Below are 21,759 nucleotides of genomic sequence, written 5' to 3'. Positions count from 1 at the left end.
CTTATTTGACTTAGCACGATAGCCCCAGGTCATCAATATTATAGCACATACTGATCACTGGTGACTCACCTGTAATCATAGCTACTTGGAAAGCTGAGGTTGGGAGAATCACAGTTTTAGGTCAGCATTGATAAATAGTTTGTGAGACCCCTCTCCAAAATAACCAGAGCCAAATGGACTAGAGGTGTGGCTCATGTGGTAGAATGCCTGCTTTGCAAGTATAAAGCCCTGAGATCAAATCCCAATCCTATAAAAAAAAATTACAGCACATGTCAGTTTGCTTCCTTTTTTAAATTTTAATATTAACTAATATTCCACTGTATATACAGTTTACCACAGTTTTTTTCATCTGCTCACCTGTCAGTAGACATTTAGGTTGCTCCTACTTTTGGCTATTGTGAATAGTGCTGCTATGTACATAGGTGTCTAAGTGTCTTTTTAAGGCCCTGATTTCAGTTCTTTTGGTCATATACCCAGAAGTGTGATTGTCTTTTATGACATCAGCATTCTTGAAGAAAACACTCCCTCCGCCTGAAAAAATTAGAGTGTTTTTCACATGGGGCTTCTGTGATCTTTCCCCATGTTGACATTCAGATAATGCATTCTTGGCAAGAATACTGCACAGGTGATGTGTATCTCTCAGGATTTCACATCTAGAGGTACATGATATCCACTACTTCTCATAAGTGATATTCATTTAAATCATCTGATCAAAATGTTATTGATCTGTTTTTCTACTGTATATTTATTCCTTGCATCTTATGAGCAATCTATGAGGGAGACATCTTAGGACCATACAAATATCCCACTTATCAAAATTTTACCCCCCTGGATTTATCACCATTGATGCTTCTTGTCTAAATCAGTCTTTACTGTGATGGCTGCAAAATGATGATTTTTTTTATACAGTAAACCCTAGTTTTAAGGTTAAATATGAATTATGTTAAATAGATCATTTTGAATGTCAAAAAGTCAATATATTAAATATAAGGTTTGCTGCTACTTGCTGCTAGTAGCTCACACCTATAATCCTAGCTACTCGGGAGGCTGAGATCAGGAAGATCACCGTTCAAGGCCAGCCCAAGCAAATAGTTCACAAGATCCCATCTCCAAAATAACCAAAGCAAAATGGACTGGAGGCATGGCTCAAGAAAAAAAGCTCCTGTTTTGCAAGCACAAAGTCCTGTTTACACACACAAGATTTGCTCCTACTCTTAGTATATTTCACATGATAGTCATTGAAATGTTAAACTGCTTCTGAACTTCTGAAATTTAGTGCTTATTGGTATTTCTATAAAGTCACTGCATATTTTTAAGAAGTTGAATTTATAGTATACTTTACAAAGTGAATTAAGTTCTGGTGCTTTTTTTTATTCTCAGTCTACAGATTGCTTACAATACATTATTATCTGAATCCTGCTAATGAACTCTCTAATGAATGATCAAGCAGATAATAATCACTAAATTGAGAACAAAGAACAAACTCTGCTCAGACAGTAAAAGCAGGAAAACAAGGAAGGTGAATTTTGTGCTAAGCTGGGGCTCCCTGGCTTTTCAGATTGGAAGGTGGCAGGGTGGAATGGGAGAGGGTTCTGGGACTCTTAAGGCTGTGAATAAGAGGTGAAGGAGAAAGCTCTCTTTAGTCTGCTTTTAGAGTCTGCAGCTAAAATGGAGCCTGCATCAGCACAGGGAGCCAGCTGAGCTATCAGAACTGTGGAAAGCAAGTGAGACAGTTGTATCCCAGGGCTCCAGAAAGGCTCTACACCTCCCAGACACTTCTATTTAAAAGCAAATATTGCACATGACCAAGAAAACAGTTTAGCACAAATTCCTAACCTGAACAATGGCATGCATCACTATTTCTAGAATCCTAGAATTCAAGAGGGTTACATCATTTCTGTTCCTTGAACTTGCCTGACGGTGCTTTTGCTATTTCCTCCGTTTGAAACACTACCACCAGAATACCTTTTTTTTTTTTTTTTGGTGATACTGGGGTTTGAATTCAGGGCCCCATGTTTACTAAGCAGGTGCTCTACCACTTGAGCCATGCCCACAGCCCTCCAGACCACCCTTTGCTCAGCCTACTATATTTGGAGAGGTCACCTGCTCAAAGAGGTTTTCCCCCAATTACCCAGCCACAACTACTGCACTGTAGTGTCCCATCTACTTTCTTGATAGCACTTAACACCACCTACTTATCCTGTACTGGTCTGGAAAATTTTATTTGCTTCATTGTCTACTTCCCTCTCCTGGACTGTAAGCTTCTGAATGGAATGGAAAAGCAGGGGCCTCGCTCACCAATGTATTCTTGGCTTGGAATGGTGCCTTGGGCAGGGCATATAACTAGCTCAGTGATAGAGCACTTTCCCTAAGTTTCATCCCTAGCACTGCAAAACAAACAAAAAACCCAGTGCCTTGTACGTTGTGTATCTTCAATAAAGAGCTGGTGAAAAAAAGAACAAACTCATAGTATGGAGTAGGTTTGAGAACTGGAATGGAAAGATATAAACTCCTTTTTGAAGCATAGATGTTCTGTGTGTGCAACTAAAACTGATTTGTCTGGAACAATTAGTATCTCTAAAGTGTTATAAGGCTACTGCAGTATATTGTTTCAAGCAATATAATATGGCAGATTCAATGTTCAAAGAAACTTCTGGTAAAGAATACATAAAAATGCTGTATAAAATGCTTAAAATTTTTATAGCATGGTTGAGTTGGCAGCAAAGTAGGAGAAAACAAACAATGATAAAGCCCTTTTCTATAGGGATAAATGAGCCCTAGAACCCCTTTTTACCCCTGAAGGCACCTTCTGATCCCTCATGGTCCAGAACCTGAGTTTTAAGGAGGAGCTCCTTCTTGCAAAGGACAGAGAGGACTGAGCCTGGGGATTGTAAGAAGTAAGTTTGGACACTGCAGCATAAATCTGGGATCCCCAAATGGTAAAACCTCCTGTGGACGATTTAGGAAAGTAACTTACTGTTCAGAATGACACTACCCATCTCATCCTTATCTTTGATTGGAGTAGGCTTTTTGTCCTGAGAAATCCTTATCACAGTCCTTGTGGGTTTGAAGTTAAAATTTACACTGCCAAAACAACCCAAAAAGCAAACAACCTCTCTCTTAAACCTAAAAACTTAAATGGTGTTCTAGGTTTGGGGTGTCCCAAGAACCCACCAGAAACAAATAGAAATCTTATCTAAATAAAAGTAGGTGTTGTGTTGTATTTAGTTTTGTTTTTTTGTGTATTATGTACTGTGCTGGGCATCAAACTCTACGCTAGGCAAGCACTCTGCTGATGAGCCACATCCCAGATGAGAAGTGCTTCAAATACTGAATTTCTTGAGGCTGGAGGCTTGGCTCAAGTGATAGAGTGCCTGCCTAGCAAGTGTGAAGCCTTGAGTTCAAACCCCAGTGCTGCCAAACCACCCCCCCAACTGAATTTTGTAATATGAAATGTGAATTTAAAAATCAGAAATCACAAGCCAGTCACTATGATACATGTCTGTAATTCTAGCACTCAGGAGACTGAGACAGAAGGATCAAGAGTTCTAGGCCAGTTTGGGTTACAGAATGAGACCCTACCCTGTCTCAAGAGATAAATCAATAAAAATAAAAATCAGAAATATTGAATGTAAATAAACCAGCCACTGTGAATAAGAGCCATCAGAAGCCACAAACTGCAAGGACTGATTTCTAAAATTATCAAAGAATTTTTTAAAAAGTATATTTAAGATGCATAAAGACATTTAAAAGGGGAATTGACAGCTCAGTGATGGAATAAGAGTATTAAAATTGATGAAAATTTCTTCAAAAACTCATAAAAATGAAAAATACAATTAAAATTTAATTAGCAGGTGAGTTAAAAAGCTGCTTAGACACCATTGGTAAAACAATTAGAAAACTGAAAAATCAAGTTTAAAAAATTATCTAGAATGTAGCACAGAACATAAAACAGATAAGAATCTGACAGATTAAGAGATATGGCACTTATATATCCAACATATATCCAGCTAAACTTCCAAAAGGAGAGAATAGAAAAGTAGGGAAGCAATATTCAAAATGATAGCTAAGAATTTTCTAGCATTGATGGGTCTCCAGATTTAGGAAATCCAGCAAATCCCAAGTAGAGTCAATAAAAAAATAGACCCACGCATTGCAACAACGCAATGAGAACTACAATAATACAAAACAGAGAGATGATCTTGCAGATGGAGAGAAAAAGCAGATGACCTATAAAGAATGACAATTACACTGATAGCTGACTCTGAGCAACAACAGTGGGTAGTTCTCTCAACCCAGAGCTATATAGCCAGCAAGATTATAACAGAGAATTTACTTCAAACAGGCACTTACCAACAAAGCCTCTAAAATAAGCACTTTATGAAAAAGAAAAACAATCTCAGAAAGGAAGTTTAAGAAAGATGGAATGATGACTTGCAGGTTGGATTTCCCAGGAAACAGATTCTGAGACAAGTATTCTTGGGATCCACCCCAATGGAAAGCAGAGGAATGAAACAGTGTCAGGGAAACAAAGTTTAGCTGCAGTGAAGATTGGAGAAAGATTCCCCTGATCCCACAGGGACCTTTGTCCTTCTGACAGTTAGGTTGAGTTGCAGAGTTTTGTTACAATGAGGGGTCAGAATCCTATAACCTCATTAGATGTGGACTGTCCCTGGAAGGAGGCATGACCTCAGATAGGGCAGTGTTCTTTAGTCAAGGCAATCCTCCTAAAGAACTGAAAGCCCAGGGAACTAAATTCCAGCTGCTTATGATTAAAGTCCACATTCCTAAAGGGGAACATGGGTTTTATATCATAATGTCTACCACAGTGCGAAAAGAAAATCTGTAGGTGAATTTAAACATTAACTTTATAAATTAAAAACAATACTTTCTAATTTGGCTAGAATCTAGATATAAAAATCCCAGACAAACCCTAAGAATTGTGAATCTGAAGGAGAGTGATTGGAATTAAAGAATTCTGAAATCTGTTCTATGATAGATTACTATGCAACAGTGAAACTGAATGTCATATAGCTTCAGGTACAAACATAAATGTCAACAGTCTTTGAATGAAAGAAGTAGAAATCCATTTGTGTAAAATTTAAAAGCCATGAACACTAAATAATACATTAAGGACTCATGCAAATATAATTCCTTAATCTATATATGTATTATGTATATGATAAGTTACTTTAAAAACTCTTAACACATCAAGGAAGAAATCTGGTTGGTTTTTGTTGTCTGTTTATAGCTCAAGCTGGCCCCAAACTCAAAATTCTCCTGCCTCAAACTCCCAAATGCTGGGATTACAGATGCTGGGATTATATGGGTGTGATTACCACCACACCCATATAAAATCTGCTGGTCTTGATGACTAGATGCATGCTAGAGCTGTCTCCTAAACTGCTCCTTAGCTGTGCTGATTTGAATTCAGTCAAATCCACTGAGATTTAATCACAAATGAGCTATCATTGAATATATGATTTGTCATTTATTTTCACCTGTATTTGAGTTATCCATTTTGCTCTTCATTGGGGATAAAATGAATTTCATTGCTCTTTTATAGGCAGTTCACATATACTGAATGATGAAATTTAAAGTTTAAAAATGACCCTAAATTCTGTAACAGAATTTTATTGGTATGAAATTTAATATATAATATCATAGTTATCAGAGTGAATATTCAATACAACATATACATTGTATAGAAGCGATACTTATTTTCTCCAAAATCTGTTTAATCTACAAAAATTAGGGAAAAAAGCTTTCTTTCTTTTGGGGAAGAGCAGTAGTAAGGTTTGAACTTAGGTCTTTGCACTTCCTAGGCAAGCACTCTACCAATTGAGCCACACTTCCAGCCCAAAAGGTAGTTTTCAATTCAACATGAAGACAGCTCTGTCTCTCCAGATACCTGGAGAGTCACCTCTCCAAGGTGACTTGCTAAAGATAGTATAGGAGTAAGTTTGTATTAAAAGAAAGTGTTGAAAGAAATGACTTCTAAGTCAATCTCCCCCTCCCCCAGACTTTAATATGATTCTTTGTTTGACTTAGTGTTTCTTGTATCTTATTCTCTCCGGGAGGCATTTTCCTTTTGCCTATCAATTAGGATAGCTTCTGTTTAGAGAAATATAAGGCTGGCATAGTGTCTTACTTAGTAGAATGCCTGCCTAGTAAGCATGAGGCCCTGAGCGCCACCAAAAAAAAATAAATAATAATAATAAATAAAAAGGGAAATATAAATCAACCAGAGCCCTTAAGAGAGAATGTTTTTCTCTAGCTACATAAATTTTAAGGTGCAGGAAACTTGAGCTATGCAAACTTATGCAAATCACCTAGCATCTCTAGACTTTAGTTTCTATGGCTATAAAAATGAAAGTTGGTAGTTGATATGAATTTTAAATGCTCATATGAAATTTCCTTAGAGCTTCCAAATATTTATGACTTCTACAGCCTGGTCCCATAGACTTCTCAAACATTTTCATTTACTTACTTATCTTGTGGTTCTGGGGATCACTCACACCCAGGTCCTTGCACATTGTACACAAGTGCTTTACCACTGAGCTATACATCCTCCCCACACCCTGATTTTTGTTTGGCATTCCATTAAAATTTTTTTCAACTTAGTAAATTTAAGATGTTAGGAAAGGTAATATCAGGTTAATATAAATCAAGGCAGAGTTACATAATTATAAGTGTCTTTATTTGTGCTCAGCATAAACATTGTTTCCATTGTTACCTCCTTATTACTATTCCTATACTATATTCATAGTGAAACAATGTATTGCAGTCAGTGTTTTAGTTTGTTATGGCTACCATAACAAAAAACACAGAAACTTATTTCCAACAGTTCCGGGAAGCTAGAAATCCAAGATTAAAATGTCAACAGGTTTGTTTTCTTCAGTTTCCTTAGCTAGCAGATGGCCACTTTCTTGCTGTGTCTGAACATGGTCTTTCTTCTGCCCACATGTCCCTGGTGTATCTTTGTGTGCTCAGATTTCCAGTTCTTATAAGGACTCCTGTGAACTTAAATTAGGGCTTAACCTGAGGGCCTCATTTTAACTTAATCAAATCTTTAAAGGCCCTGTCTCCAAATATAGTCACATTCTGAGATACTGAGAATAAGGGCTTCAACATGAATTTTTGAAGAACACATTTCATCTCATAACAGTCAGTGTAATTGTATACAGTTTACTTTCCTGCCATGTTTTATGAGAATGAAAATGATTCTGTGCAGTGACTGGGCACAATTACTTGTCAGAGTGACTTAGTGACAGGTTAGTCAGAGAGTGTCATGGCATGAGTGATGTGTGCTATATGAGTTTTAAAACAGAAGAATTGAAGTTCTCTGTAAAAGAATATTTTCATTTGTGTAAGAGCCAAATTTCTATGTTTTACTCCTTTTTCTTCCTCTACTTGCTCTTTTAGTATGGGGCTCTTGAAACTGCATTTCCTTCTTGTACCATCAAGGCTCTCTTTTTCTTCCTCTTCAATGTACTCTTCCCCCTGTACTGGGGTTTGAACTCAGGACCTTGTGCTTGCTGGGCGGCCACTTGAGTCACTTCCTAGTTCCTCTTTTTCTTCCTCTTTAATAAAGCAGTCTTCCTTCATTTACTTCTGACATCAGATTTTTCTGGCTTTCTAACTTGTTCTCATAACTTATTCTTTCTGTCTCTTTGGCTTATTCTTCTTCCTTATCTGAACTCTTTCTTGAGGGAGGTGCTTCTGCTCCCTGTGACATACATTGTCGTTGTCAGTATCCGTATTTCTAGACTAAACCTCTCCTGCGAGCTTCAGACTCATATCAAATACCTATTTCATGTCTTAAAGTGAATGTCTCATAGGCATTTCTGCTTAAACATGGTCATCAAAATGGAAGTATTGGTTCTTTGCCTCTCCTGCTAGTTTCTTGCCAGAGACAGTGAATTGATGAGAGGCAGTATAGCATAAACCATAAGTGTAAATGTAAAGTCTAACTTCCTGGGTTTAAATTCTCCAATTCTATCACTTTCTAACTTTGTGACCTTCCATAAATTTTTACTTCGCTGTGCTTTAGTTGCCTTAATCTGTAAATTAGGGTAATTTTACAGCTAAATCAGGATAATAGTGTCAACCTCATAGGGTTATTGTTTACTCTTAGAATTATTGTGAGATTTGTATTTGTATATGTAAAATACTTAGAATAGTTTGGTACATATTAAGCTATATAAATATTAGCCTTTTTTTTTTCAGTGCAAGGGATTGAACTCAGGCCTTGCATATTCTAGACAAGTATTCTGTCACTCAGCTACATCCCCAGCCCAACCATCATTATTTTAATAAGTGGTATCATCATTTAACTAATTATTTGAGCTTGAAACAAAGGATCATTCTCGATTCCTTTTCTTATCTAGTTTGTCATTCATGTCTTCAATATATATCTTGTTCACACTCTCTTAAACCTCATTATCGTCACCTTCATCAAAACCCACTATTATCTCACACCTAGCAAGCTGCATATGTCCCCAAAATATAGACATAGTGATTAAGAACTTTGGAATTAAACTGCTTAGGTTTAAATCCTGATTTCACCACTTGCAGGCTATATGACCTTGGGTGAGCTCTTTGCCTCTATTCATTTATAATATGAAAAAATAATAGTAGTACTTACCTCATAGGGTTGTTGTGAGGATTAGAGGAACTAACACATGTACAGGACTTGCTTAAAATCATAGCTTATATAATTCAATAATAGTTGGCCATACTCAAATTTACATAGCAGTAAGAGCAATTTATGCTTAAATTTCTCTCTATATATATTTCTATATATATATGTATATAGTGGTCCTGGGGCTTGAACTCAGGGCCTATACCTTGAACCACTCCACCAGCCCTTTTTTGTTAAGGGTGTTTTCAAGATAGGATCTTGCGAAACTATTTGCCGGACTGGCTTCGATCCTTCTGGTCTCTACCTCCTGAGTAGCTAGAATTACAGGTGTGAGCCACCCGTGCCTGGCTTCTAATATATTTTTCTTTTTTCATTTTTCTTTTATTATTCATATGTGCATACAAGGCTTGGTTTATTTCTCCCCCCTGCCCCCACCCCCTCCCTTACCACCCACTCCACCCCCGCCCACTCCCCCCCCTCAATACCCAGCAGAAACTATTTTGCCCTTATCTCTAATTTTGTTGTAGAGAGAGTATAAGCAATAATAGGAAGGAACAAGGGGTTTTGCTGGTTGAGATAAGGATAGCTATACAGGGCATTGACTCACATTGATTTCCTGTGCATGGGTGTTACCTTCTAGGTTAATTCTTTTTAATCTAACCTTTTCTCTAGTTCCTGGTCCCCTTTTCCTATTGGCCTCAGTTGCTTTAAGGTATCTGCTTTAGTTTCTCTGCATTAAGGGCAACAAATGCTAGCTAGTTTTTTAGGTGTCTTACCTATCCTCACCCCTCCCTTGTGTGCTCTCGCTTTTATCATGTGCTCATAGTCCAATCCCCTTGTTGTGTTTGCCCTTGATCTAATGTCCACATATGAGGGAGAACATACGATTTTTGGTCTTTTGAGCCAGGCTAACCTCACTCAGAATGATGTTCTCCAATTCCATCTAATATATTTTTAAATGAATGGTTTGTTCTACAAAAAGACTTACTACGTTGTATAATGAATACCTATATCTCCCTCCATATCTCTTTGTATCCTCACTGTCTTAATCACTGTCCTGAATTTGGCATTATCTTATGCTTGTCTTTATACTTTTGACATTTAAAGTAAATGTATCTCAGCTGATGCAGTGACTCATACCTATAATCACCCCTACTGGGAGGCAGAAATCAGAATTTCAGTTCAATGCAAACCCTAGCAAAAAGTTAGCTAGACTCCATCTCAATAAACCAAGTGTGATGGGATACATCTATAATGCCAGCTACACAGGAGGCCATAGGGAGGAGGATCATGGTCTGAGGCTAGCCATGGGCAAAATTGCCAGCCCCTACCTGAAAAATAACTGAAGTAAAAAAGTGTTGGGGGCATGGCTAAAGTGGTAGGGCACCTTCCTTATAAGCATGAAGCCCTAAGTTTAAACCCTATACCACCAAAAAAGTAAATGTGTCTCTAGACAATGCATATTGTTTGTACATGTTTAATATCATGTAGAAAATATCCTTCTGCATCTTCCTTTTCCATTCCATAAGGATCATGTCGCTGTGGTTCATTTTCTCAATGCTGTAGGGTGGCCCAATGAGTATTCTTTGTCCCATTTTTATTAATATGTTATCTTTTAAAAACTAATCTGTAGAACTTTATAGCATCGGTATGCCCATCATTTGTTATATACATACAGACATATTTAAGGCTGTGACTCTTTATCTTTTAATGTATAAAATATGATACATCCTTTCTTTAATGTTAATCTTCTGATTTATTGTTATAGCCTTTTGTGTCATGTTTTAAAAACCTTCCCAACCCTAGTTTTAAAAGATATTCTACTCTATTTTCTCTCAGAACTATTTTGCTTTTCAGAGTTAGGTTCTTATCCCAGGTGAATTTAATCTTTTGATGATATGAAATGAGGATTCACTCATTTAAAAATTGAGAGTCATTTGTTTCCTCACCATTTATTGAATTGGCTGTCTGTTCTCCACTGATTTGAAATGCCACTTTTGTCTTATATCAAGTAATTATACAATGATTTGGTCTGCTTCTGAGCAATTGTGTTCTATTACTTGTCTATTCCTTGACAATTACCCCAAGTGTGTTTCTGCTTAATTTCATTAGTCTTGATAACTGATAGGACAAGTCTTACTGTTCTTCAAAATCGATTTGACTTCTAGGCCTTTATAAATTTTGGTTTAACCATTCTCTTGCTTTTGTTATTATATATATGGTTTATATATGCCTAAATAATATAAATTAAAAATGTTTAAAAATAAAAATTTTTATAAAATCATTTTAAAAAACTCATCAACAATTTTCTATAATAATCCTCACTGAACTCATTCACAGATCATTCATTTTCTTTGTTATTTAGTAGGTCATATGTGAGTATACCACAGATAATATTTATTTATCCACTTGAGTTGTTTCTAGTTTTTGCTATTAAAAAACATTGCTGCTACAAATATTCTTGATAATTTATTTCCTGGACCATGTGTAAAAATTTCTCTTCACTAGATTGTAATATCCATTTGTATGTATATATTGTATAAATGTATAAATATTCAATTTTATTAGTTAATACTAAATTGTTTTCAAATTAGAATATATCAGTTTTTATGCTTAGTAACATTTTTTAAATTATATAACAATATGTAATGAAACATTAAAAGAACTTAGTGATGATCTAGGAAAGAAGTGGAAATGCTTCCATATAACCTTTATTGAGCCCTTACAATATTCCAGGTGGCAACACATGTTATTTCCCTTGGTCTTCACAGCAACATTATAATACTCTTCTATATATAAGTTAATACAGTAACACTATAATGATTTTAATGGGCATTGTTCTTATCTGTGATCACTCAACAAGCCATGAGTTATTTTGGAGTTCAAATCTGGTTTGACTCTAACATCTATATTGTTTCCATATACCACGCTTAGAAGTAGGTGCACACAGGTAAGCAGCAACTGTTGAACACTATGGAAGATACACTGTGGGAGCAGTAAGGCGGGAACAGCTAATTCTGTCTTGTAGACATCAAGAATGGCTTTGCATTGAGGGGATGCTTGAGCCATGATTGGCAGAATTATCTCATCATCTAATAGGTTAATAATAAGTAGTGTATGAAAAATACTCAAAATTGAAAGAAACATTCATAGTTTTAAAACAGATTTGGTATTTCAATCTAATTAGATTTCAAAAGGTTTCTGTAATCTCTTCTTAAAGGTTCCACACTGAAGACACACACAAGTTTTGTACTTGTTCCCTCTTTTTGTTAAACACCCACTAATATCATTAGTCATAGTCATTAAATAATTATTTGTAATTTTTAGCTATTTATAAGGTTATATTTTGGTGCCATTTTGTCAGAAATACTACACATTCATGTACAAATATGTTTGAAATTTCTTTATGATTCTATAACCTATATAAATGACTATATTCTTCCTATATAGTTATTTCAATTACAGAAAATGTTACTTACATGACTGGAGTGGTATGATAGCTATAAAATACTCAATTCCATACTTGTATAAGATTTTTTAATATTTTATTAGTATATAATAGTTGTACAGGGGGCTTTGTTGTGACATTTCTATATATGTATACAATGTACCCTGGTTTGGTTCATCCCCTATTTTCCCTCTTGCTCCTCCCCCTTCTTAAAATGTCTTAAACAGGTTTCAGTGTTCCATAGTCATACATGTGTAGAAAATACCATATCCATCTTTCTTTACCCTTTTCATTTACCCTCCCCCTTTCACTATTCCCCATCACTTGGCATGACCTGTTTTACATTCCTGTTCTTCATTGTCTTAAGTATCTGTTCATTGTTAAGTAGGGGTTTGCCTTGGTATTTCACCTGTAATTATATTGTACTTTAATCAGTCTGAGCCCCTCTATTACTCTTCCTTACTCTTTTTCCCCTACCCCATGTTGTTCATCAGATTTCAGTGTATGTTGTTGTATTTGGTTCCTACACAGATGTGAAGTGTTTCAGTATTATTCACTCTATCATTGTCTTCTTTCTCTCCTCTTTTAGTTTCTTCTAACAGTCCCACTATTGGAAACATGTTTTTTATATATATGTATATATATATATATATATTTGTATTTTGATCTGTCTTCCACATATGAGAGAAAACATGTGATCATTGTCTTTCTGAACTTGGCTAACTTCACTTAAGATTATGTTCTCTAGTTCCATCCATTCACCAGTGAACGAGTTATTTTTGTTCTTGATGATTGCCATTCTAAGAAGAGTGAGGTGGAATCTTAACATGGTTTTGATTAGCGCTTCCTTTATTATGCCTACTAACATTTATTAGAATTCCTGTAATTCTGTATCATCTCTAAATTTGGTCAGACTCAATTTTTTGCCTAACTGTTGGCTATGAAATATTCATTTCTGTTTTTTATTTTCAGCTGCTCATTACTACTGAGGTTGACCTATGTTTATGGACCATTTGTATTTCCTCTTTTTCAGTGTTTTTTTTTCTATTTTTATTTCTCTCCCTTATAATTTGTAGTTCTTTCAGCTTTTTTTGGGTACTAATTTCTTGTAAATAAATCAAAGTAATGTCTATATGGTAGCCAAGTTAAATCACTTGAGAAGTGTCTTTGAATTGTTCTTCTCCCTTAACCTTTAAATCTATTCATTCCTAATATATATGCAGCATAAACTGTATTAGATAGCTTTCTGAGTACTTTATGTGTTTTATTTAACTCTTGTAGACATTTTATATGTTAAGATACCATTTTTATCTTCATTGCAAAAGTGAGAAAATTGAGACATCACACAGCAGAATTTCATAACCAAATAATTGTGTTGTAACATCTGTATTTTACCAAGCATGGTGGTGTATGCCTGTAATCCCTCCTTCCTCTGGAGGATAAGGCAGGAGGATTGTGAGTTCTAGGCCAGCCTGGACTATGTAGTGAGTTCTAGGCTAGTTTAGGCTACATAGTAAGACCCTGTAGCACCCCCCCTCCCACCTCAAAAAGAAAAAGAAAACCTATATTTTTTAGACAACATAATACCTTTCATTTTTTAAGACCTCTTTTTTGTTTATAAAAGTAATATACTTATCTATGTACACATTTTCCTATAATTTTGTGTACTTCATATTCTATTTTTTTCTCACTAGTCATATAATGACTTTCAAAATAAAACCTTTTTTTGGTGGTATTGGGGGTTTGAACTCAGGACTTCATGGTAGGTAGGCACTCTACCACTTGAGCCATGGCTCCAGCCCCAAAATATAACTTTCAGTGGGTATGTTATTGCAGTATATGACTGTCATTTAATTAGTTATTACTAGTTTGAGATATTTATTTAAGAAGTAATTTGCGAGCATCTTTGCCTGTGCTGGGCACATTTCCAAGCATTATGGAGAGAGTGGGAGCAAATGAGTCAAAGCTCATGCCCTCATGGGGCTTAGATTATGTTGGGGCAGTGAGGAGACAAACAACAAAATAATTTTATATTCAGTGGTGTAGAGTTAGAGGGAGTGGATAGGAAGTGGGGGTGGGGGAAATAGGATTCTTTTATAAAGAACACTCAGTGGAAATAGAACAGGTGGTACTAGAACAGAGACCTGAAGTGAGAGAGTAAACTATGCAGGTATCTGAAGAGAAAAGTAAAAAGACGTCTTGAAGCAGGAACATGTTTGACATGTTGCAGAACCAGAAAGGACAATGTAGGGCTGTGAGGAACAGAATGAGAGGTATACTGAGAAGTGGGAAGTGGGGAAGCCAATTCATTTATGGTTTTGTAGAGACTTCTTTTTTTTCTCTGAGATAAGCCATTGGAGGGTTTGGAGTAGATGAATGAGATGATGTGACATTATGTTAGAAAGATCATTCTAGTTGCTGTGTGAAGAATAGATTGCAGAGGAATTAAGAGAGAAGCTTTTATTATTATCTAGCATAGACAGATGGCGGGATAGGCAAGCTGGCTAGATATTAGATATATTGTGAAGGTAGAGCTGGTATGCTTCCTGATGGATTTAATATGGGATGTTGAGAGATATATATTAAAGATTTTTTTTTAAGTTTTTAAAAGTTTTCATGACAGCTGGCCTTGAACTCATGATCTTCCTGCTTTAGCCTCCCAAGTGCTAGGATTACAGATGTACACCACTACACCAGCCTAAAAAAATTTTTGATATTATAAATAATGCTGAAGTAATGATCATTGTAATAATCTTTGTGCACATCTTTGATTCTATTTTGAGATAGATTCCTGTAATAATTTTATGAGGCTCTTGATGTATAATGTTCAATAGCTTTCCAGAAAAAATATCAATTTATTAATGAAAGACAGGACTGTAAAATATGTACAATGTGTGTGTGTGGGGGGTACTAGTGCAAGGGGAGAGGGTGAATGAAGGAGATGAAGGTGACAGTATATGGCTGATGAAGTTCATGTACCTATATGAAATAGAAAAAAGATCCTCTTGCAATTGCTTTAAGTGGGGTGGGGAGGGTGTTGAGTGGGAGAGATGATGGGGGTGATGTAACTAATGTACAATACAAGTTTAATTGGAATTGTCATTATGAATCCCCCCTGATATAACAAATATATCCTAATAAAAAATAAAATTAAAAATATCAATTTATATTCCTACTGGCATTAACTATGTCCCTTAAAAGAACCTGACCTTGTCTGGGTGTGGTGGCTCATGCCTATAATCCTATCACTTGGGAGATAAGAGGCAGGAAGATCATGATTTTGAGGCTAGCTCCATTTATATAGTGATACTGTCTCAAAAAAATAGAATTTTCCCTTGTTTGAAAAGTAAAAAATGACAAATCTTTGTTTTGTTTTAAAGTAAGGATAGCTGCCTTTTAACAGATACATATTTTGCTTATACAAAGGGCATACTTACAGGCATAAATTGTTAAGTGCTTTATAGAAATTTCTCATATCTAATTACAGTATCCTCATGAGATGTTACTGTCCCAATTACATATAGTAAAAGTTTTTTTGAAAGTTTGATAGTAAGTGGAAGATGCAGAATTTGAGAACCAACTCCAAAGGCTTTATTTTGAATCTGAATATAACTGCTTTTGGTGATTATTACTAAGATTTACTGGCCCCATTCTTCTGTAAATTAATGGTTTATAATAATTTGTATTTTGTCTATAATGGTGTTGGTATTTTTGGCTAGCTCAACCATTACTGTGTATTGATATAACCAATACCCTCTTAGGCAGTAGGCAGAGATAGGAGGATTGTAGTTTGAGGCCAGCCCAAGCAAAAAAAAAAAAAAAGTTAATGAGACCCTATTTCTAAAACAAGCCAGGCATAGTGTTGCATCAGCTGTAGTCCCAGATACTTGGGTGGCAGAAGGTAGGAGGATCATGGTCTAAAGCCATAGGACAAAAGTGCTGAAAACAACCTAAAAGGACTGGAGCCATGAGTCAAACAGTAGAGCACTTGGGCCCTGAGTTCAATTCACCCACCCCTCCATCAAAAAAAAAGAAACAAAGTTGTTGATTTTTCTCTAGTTTCTCTAAGGAAAAAACCAAACTTGGAAGAGTTAGCCACATAAGAAACAGTGATTTCCCCCCACTCTAAGAACCCATTGTGGTGTTTGGGGGAGGGGAGGAGGGTGCTATACTTGGAGTTTGAACTCATGCCTTGTGCTTGCTAGGCAGGCACTCTACTACTCGAGCCACTTCACCAGCCTTTTTTGTGTTGGTTATTTTTGAGGTAGCTTTATGCCCTGGCTGGCCTGGACCACAGTCCTCCTATTTGTGCTTCCCTGCATAGCTGAGATGACAGGCATGCACCACCATGCTAAGCCATTGATTGAGATGGGGTCTTGCAATTTTTTTGCTAGAGCTAGCCTTGTACTCTAGTCCTCCCAAACTCCACCTCCCAAATCACTAGGATTGCAGGATTAATGCACTTTATCCCAGTGTGGTGTCTTTGCCTGCCTCGTAATGACATCGCCCTAACAGAAGTATGGAATTATGCAAAGACAATGCAACAGCCCAGCAGGAATAGACAGTAGTTGTTTAATGGACTATTTTGGAATAAGTACTTTCCTCCAAAATAGGAGAAAATGCTTGGTAATAAAATACTTGCATCTAGAACATTCTTTTGGGGGGATAGTTTCTTTATGGTGTAGTTCCTTGGTTGTAACCAATTAAGATATTTTAATTTTTTAGGGCATAAAGATGATGGGTCATTTCCCAGGGTTGTTTGTAAGCTGTCGAGAATGGCTCCAGACATAACCTGGGATTCCCTAGAGAGAGATAAGGCCCACGTTTTACAGCTTTTTGACCCCACTTGCAGACATGTAGCAAGTTCCACACAAATTCCAGGGATTTTTAAATTAATTACCTACAGCTAGGCCCCTTACCAGGCATGCCAGAATGGAGATTGGGCCTTAAGTACTTATCTGTTATTTTCACACATTTCTGTCATGACATATCTATGAATATGTCCCTTGTAACTATCCCTTTCTTTCTTTCTCCACCTCCCCCCCCCCTTTATGGATGTATTGGTAAAATATCACTTTTCACTTACAGCCTTCTCTCTTCTCAGGACCCACATGTGAGTCCATGGGTCTAGACCAGAGAGGATTAGAAGGACCACCACCATACTCTACTCAGAATCACTCCCCTCCTCAACCAAGTAAGGCTTTGATTTTTGAATCAGGCTTTTTGTACTTGTTTCCTTCAGAGTGAGTTTTTCTTTCAGGATTCCTCGGCTCTGTGTAAATAAGCTGCTAGTGGGCTTATGTACTTGTTTACAACACAGGACCTCCATTACAATTCAAGCCCTTGAGCTCCATGTCACAGCATGGCCTGTTGTGTTAGTCAGCTTTCTGACTCTGTGATAAAATACCTGAGATGATCAACATAAAAGAAAAAAAGATTTATTTTGGCTCATGGTTTCAGTGGTTTCGGTCTATGTTCAGTTGTCCCTGTTGTCTTTGGGCCTGTGGGGAGGCAGCACATCTGGGAAGAAGCATGTGACAGAGGAAGCTGTTCACTTCATAGCCGCCAGGGAAGCAGAGAGTGCAAGGAAGGGGCAAGGGTCCCAATATCTCTTTCAAAGGTACACCCCCATTGACTTACTTCCTTTCACTAGGCCCACCCCTAAAGGTTCCATCACCTTCCAATTGTGCCACAGGCTGGCAAGCAAGCCTTTAGTACAGGGCCTCTGGGGGGGGCATTTCAAATCCAAAGCATTTCTCTCATTTCTTTACTTTTTCTTTTCCTTATTTTCATTCTACTGGTGGGTTGTTATTCTGCTTATGCCTGCTTTGATATGTATTTATGCATTTAATTTAAATAGATTTTATTCTAATTTTTAATTTTTTGGCAATCTTGCGAGTAGTCATTTCACCCAGTTTAACAAAACCCCTCAAATTCCAACCAAGTTTTTAATTGGTACAAAAATCTAGTTTGTAAAATAATATTATATTTGAGTTGGAGGAAGCAGAGTCTCTGAAAGACTTCATTGTATAATAACTAATGGCAAATTTTCATTCTTTCCATTATTGGAGAATGCCACCAAGGGCTGAGATCTGAGTCAGAGTTTTAGGGGTAGATTCTATCACTTTTCTCTCTCTCAAATTATAGAACCATCTTCAGAACTTAGTTGGGGAACCGTACCTCTACTTCATAGCAAGCTAGCTCTGAGTAACTTTGACCTATTATTTTTTGAGAGAAGAGCATCTTGGGTAGATGCAAGGTGCTTCGGGAAAGACAGTGTCTGAGCAGCAACAACTTGGAGGGAAGGATGGAGACCTGAGCAGTAAATATTAACTGGTATGAATGGCAATAGCAAAATATGGTTGCCTCCTAGGAGTAAAGAGTATTGAGTATTTTAAGCAAACCTGCTTAAGCTATCTAATCTCTTATTTAGGACAATCTAATTGTCCTGGAAGATAGCTAATCATGACAAGGCTAAAGTAGAAAATCCTAGAAAGTTGAGTGTGTTCTCTGCCCTTCTAGGAAATGTAATCATGGGAAATGCATGCCTTTGCCTTGTAAGCTGAGAAGATAACAAAATTACAAAAAATATGTTATCCTCAAAAATCAAAAGACACTAATTTTGTAGTAGAATTCTTGAATTTACATTTTCACAGAAGGTTTTTGCTTAAAAATGTGTCAGAATTATATTTTGTGAACAATTGTTACCTTATATTCTCTAATGTTGTTATGAATTTCATTAGCATGAATACCATCTATTAAATAGAATATATTTTTTAAATATTTATATGTGGAAAGGCAAATAAAATAATTCAGAAAAGTCAGGCAAAGACTTACTGCTAAAATAGTTTAAAAGCCTTACCTCAAAAAAGAAAGCAAAACCAAAAGAGAATAACAAAGTAAATCTACTTTAGATTCTTCAGATTTTGAACCCTTCTATACTTGATCATTAGATGAAATGTGTCTTATCCAAGGACTAGATTCAGAAATTTCATATATCCAAAATTAACCTTGAAGCCAGTACTTCCCTTAGGACTCCTGTACTTTGGCATCCAGCACTCAGCATTTGAGAATAAGATTATATTGTTGGCTTGTGTTTGAAAGCTGTATTGTCTTTTAGAATAAGAACTTTCTAAGGTCTGGGGATGTAACTCAGTGGTAGAGTGCTTGCCTCAGTATGCATCATCCTAGATTCTATCAACCACCACAATTTTTTTTTTTTTGGCTTGGAATATTTTCTCTTTAAATCCTAGGGTCATATACATACATACATATATATATATATGTGTGTGTATATATATATGTATACGTATATATATACATATATGTATACATATATATACATATATATGTGTGTGTATATATATGTGTACATATATATATGTATACATATATATATGTACACATATATATTTTTTTTTTTTAAGTAAAGTGTTCATACTGTGATTCGTACATGGGACTTAACAGCAACTGAGAAATCAGCAACCTTACATCACTCATGTCATGCTTATTACAGCGTAAATGCTTATAGAAAGTCAGGCAGAATTATGCATACTATTTACATATTAAAAAGTCTTTTTTTTCTGTTATTGCTAAGCTTAGTATAGTTGAGTTTGTGATAATTAAATTTGTAAAGATACAACTCTAATCATATATGATCATGTTATGTTAAAAGTTTCATCTGACTTCTTGTGTAATGCTTTTGTCCTTCAAATAGGAAACAATGCTGCAATCCTGTATCATTCCTTTATTCTCTAGATAATGGATTCTGAATTAATACATAGTGTGGTGGGAAGCTATCTTCAACCTCCAGAACAAGTGTTTGCTCCATCATTCATCCAGAATGAATCATCTCAGAATTGCCACTCTGTGAACTTAGAAGTTCCCTCTCCTAAAATGCTTCAGAGCCCAAATAGCCAAGGTAATGCTAATGCACAATTTTATACAAAATTAAGTGTAAAATGTTATAAAATTCACTATTTTTAAGTAAAAAAAATTATGTATTTCATATTTATAAAACTCCTAATTTTGATTCTTTTGCAAGGTTTCTATGAATTTAGACAAGTTACTTAACATTTTTTATTTTTGCTTCTTCAGCTATATGATGAAGATTAATATAACCAGCTGGATACATATCATAGGTTCATGAAAGCATCATTTAAAAAACAGAAAAATATTCCTTGAAGAAGAAAAGGCCAGATTTGGAATTGTTCTAAACTAGATGATAGAATGCTATCACTAGCATTAGATGGACTTGTATCTTACTCAAGGATTAGATTTGGAAATTGCATGTATCCAAAATTATCCTTAAAATCCTTTATATTCCAAGTAACTACAGAATATGACTGTTGTAGCTTTTCAAATATAAACTTAGGAGAATCTTAAAATTGAATTATAAAAATATGTAAGACTCCAAGCATACCTTCTACCATACAAATTACTTTATAAGATACTGATTATCACTTTGTTTTTTAATACTCCATAATAATGGTTGCCACTAGCAATAGATGAGCTTTGTGGAATAAACGACAAGAATAATCCAAGTCAATGAACCAGCTGCAGGTAACATATAAAGAGTAATATGTATAATTCTTTATCTCATTTGTAAAAACCAAATGATAATGTCTGGCAAACCTCTTTCTAACTGGATATATACTATGTTAACTTATTTACATTTTATCCAAGTCTAGTTTTTAAAGTTTGAAGTTACAATGACTAGAAAGTACAAAATAGCTTTGAAAATTTTATAACTCTAAACTTATGTGAATCATGAAGATATTACAACTAAATAAAAAAATCACTGTTACATGTGTACTACTTATAATATTTCAATCCTGGCATTAGGCCATAATGTTATTGCTTTTTTTTTTTCAGTTGAAAAAACTTCTGCCTTATATGTCCTGATCCTTAAAGTTTTGAGGACAAAGAATAATAAATGCTTCTGGTTTAACTAAAAGTGGACACAGTAGAAGCTAACTTTAAACCTAAATTACCATGTTAATTAATAGAAATCTTTTCATTTAAAAAAAATTCTTTTATTGAATTGTCATTCTTAGCTTTCTTAATCCTATAAATCACTTAATACAATAATCAGCTGCTTTTTTTTACAAGATGTGTCAGAGGAATTTATCTCTCTTTAGAATTTTAGTTGTTTTGCCTTTTTATTAAAAATATACATTAACTTGTACATTTTTCTGGGCATTAACAAAAATTAACTCACTTTTTTAATGTTACTCTATATTACTGTGATTGTTAAGTTTTAAAAACTTTCCCTTAAAACATCAAACAAATTGTCTTTCAACAGCTCTTGTTTTAGCCTTAAAAACTCTTCAGGAAAAGATTCATCGTTTAGAGTTAGAAAGAACACAAGCTGAAGATAACCTGAACATTCTTTCCAGAGAAGCAGCACAGTATAAAAAGGCCTTGGAGAATGAAACAAATGAGAGAAATCTGGCACACCAGGAACTGATAAAGCAGAAAAAAGGTAAAAAAGAAAAAAACAATCATTCTCAGAACTAAGTGGTTACCAAAGTTTACAATTTGAAAATAATAAACCTAGTCTAAGCAGATTTACTCAGACATCTTTTTTCTTATATGTATAGAAACTTTGAAGCCTTCTTCTTAGACATTTTGATATTTTCAGAAAATGAATGTAACTTTGAACTTA

The 21,759-nt window shown here is 35.5% G+C and overlaps 1 protein-coding gene across 12 annotated transcripts in view; it reads left to right on the top strand.

Annotated features, from left to right (window-relative positions):
* Cep57l1 (centrosomal protein 57 like 1) overlaps positions 1-21,759 on the top strand; it is a 62,928-nt gene that overhangs the window by 21,200 nt on the left and 19,969 nt on the right. For 8 of the 12 annotated variants that reach the window (XR_012449127.1, XR_012449126.1, XR_012449128.1 and 5 more), the window contains exons 2-4: positions 17,197-17,286; positions 19,851-20,013; positions 21,397-21,576. Coding sequence is in view for 9 of the 12 variants with exons in the window: in XM_074077189.1 (XP_073933290.1) it covers positions 19,854-20,013; positions 21,397-21,576 (340 nt within the window). In the remaining 3 variants the exon portion in view is untranslated. Of the gene's footprint in view, positions 1-17,180; positions 17,287-19,809; positions 20,014-21,396; positions 21,577-21,759 lie in introns of all 12 variants that reach the window. The other 4 variants (XM_074077143.1, XM_074077171.1, XM_074077153.1 and 1 more) reach the window with 3 other exon arrangements.

The sequence above is a fragment of the Castor canadensis genome, chromosome 1, assembly GCF_047511655.1.
Source record: "Castor canadensis chromosome 1, mCasCan1.hap1v2, whole genome shotgun sequence".
NCBI classification, from domain to species: domain Eukaryota; kingdom Metazoa; phylum Chordata; class Mammalia; order Rodentia; family Castoridae; genus Castor; species Castor canadensis.
Note: the sequence above shows the minus strand (reverse complement) of the source record. Positions and strands in the feature narration are given on the sequence as shown.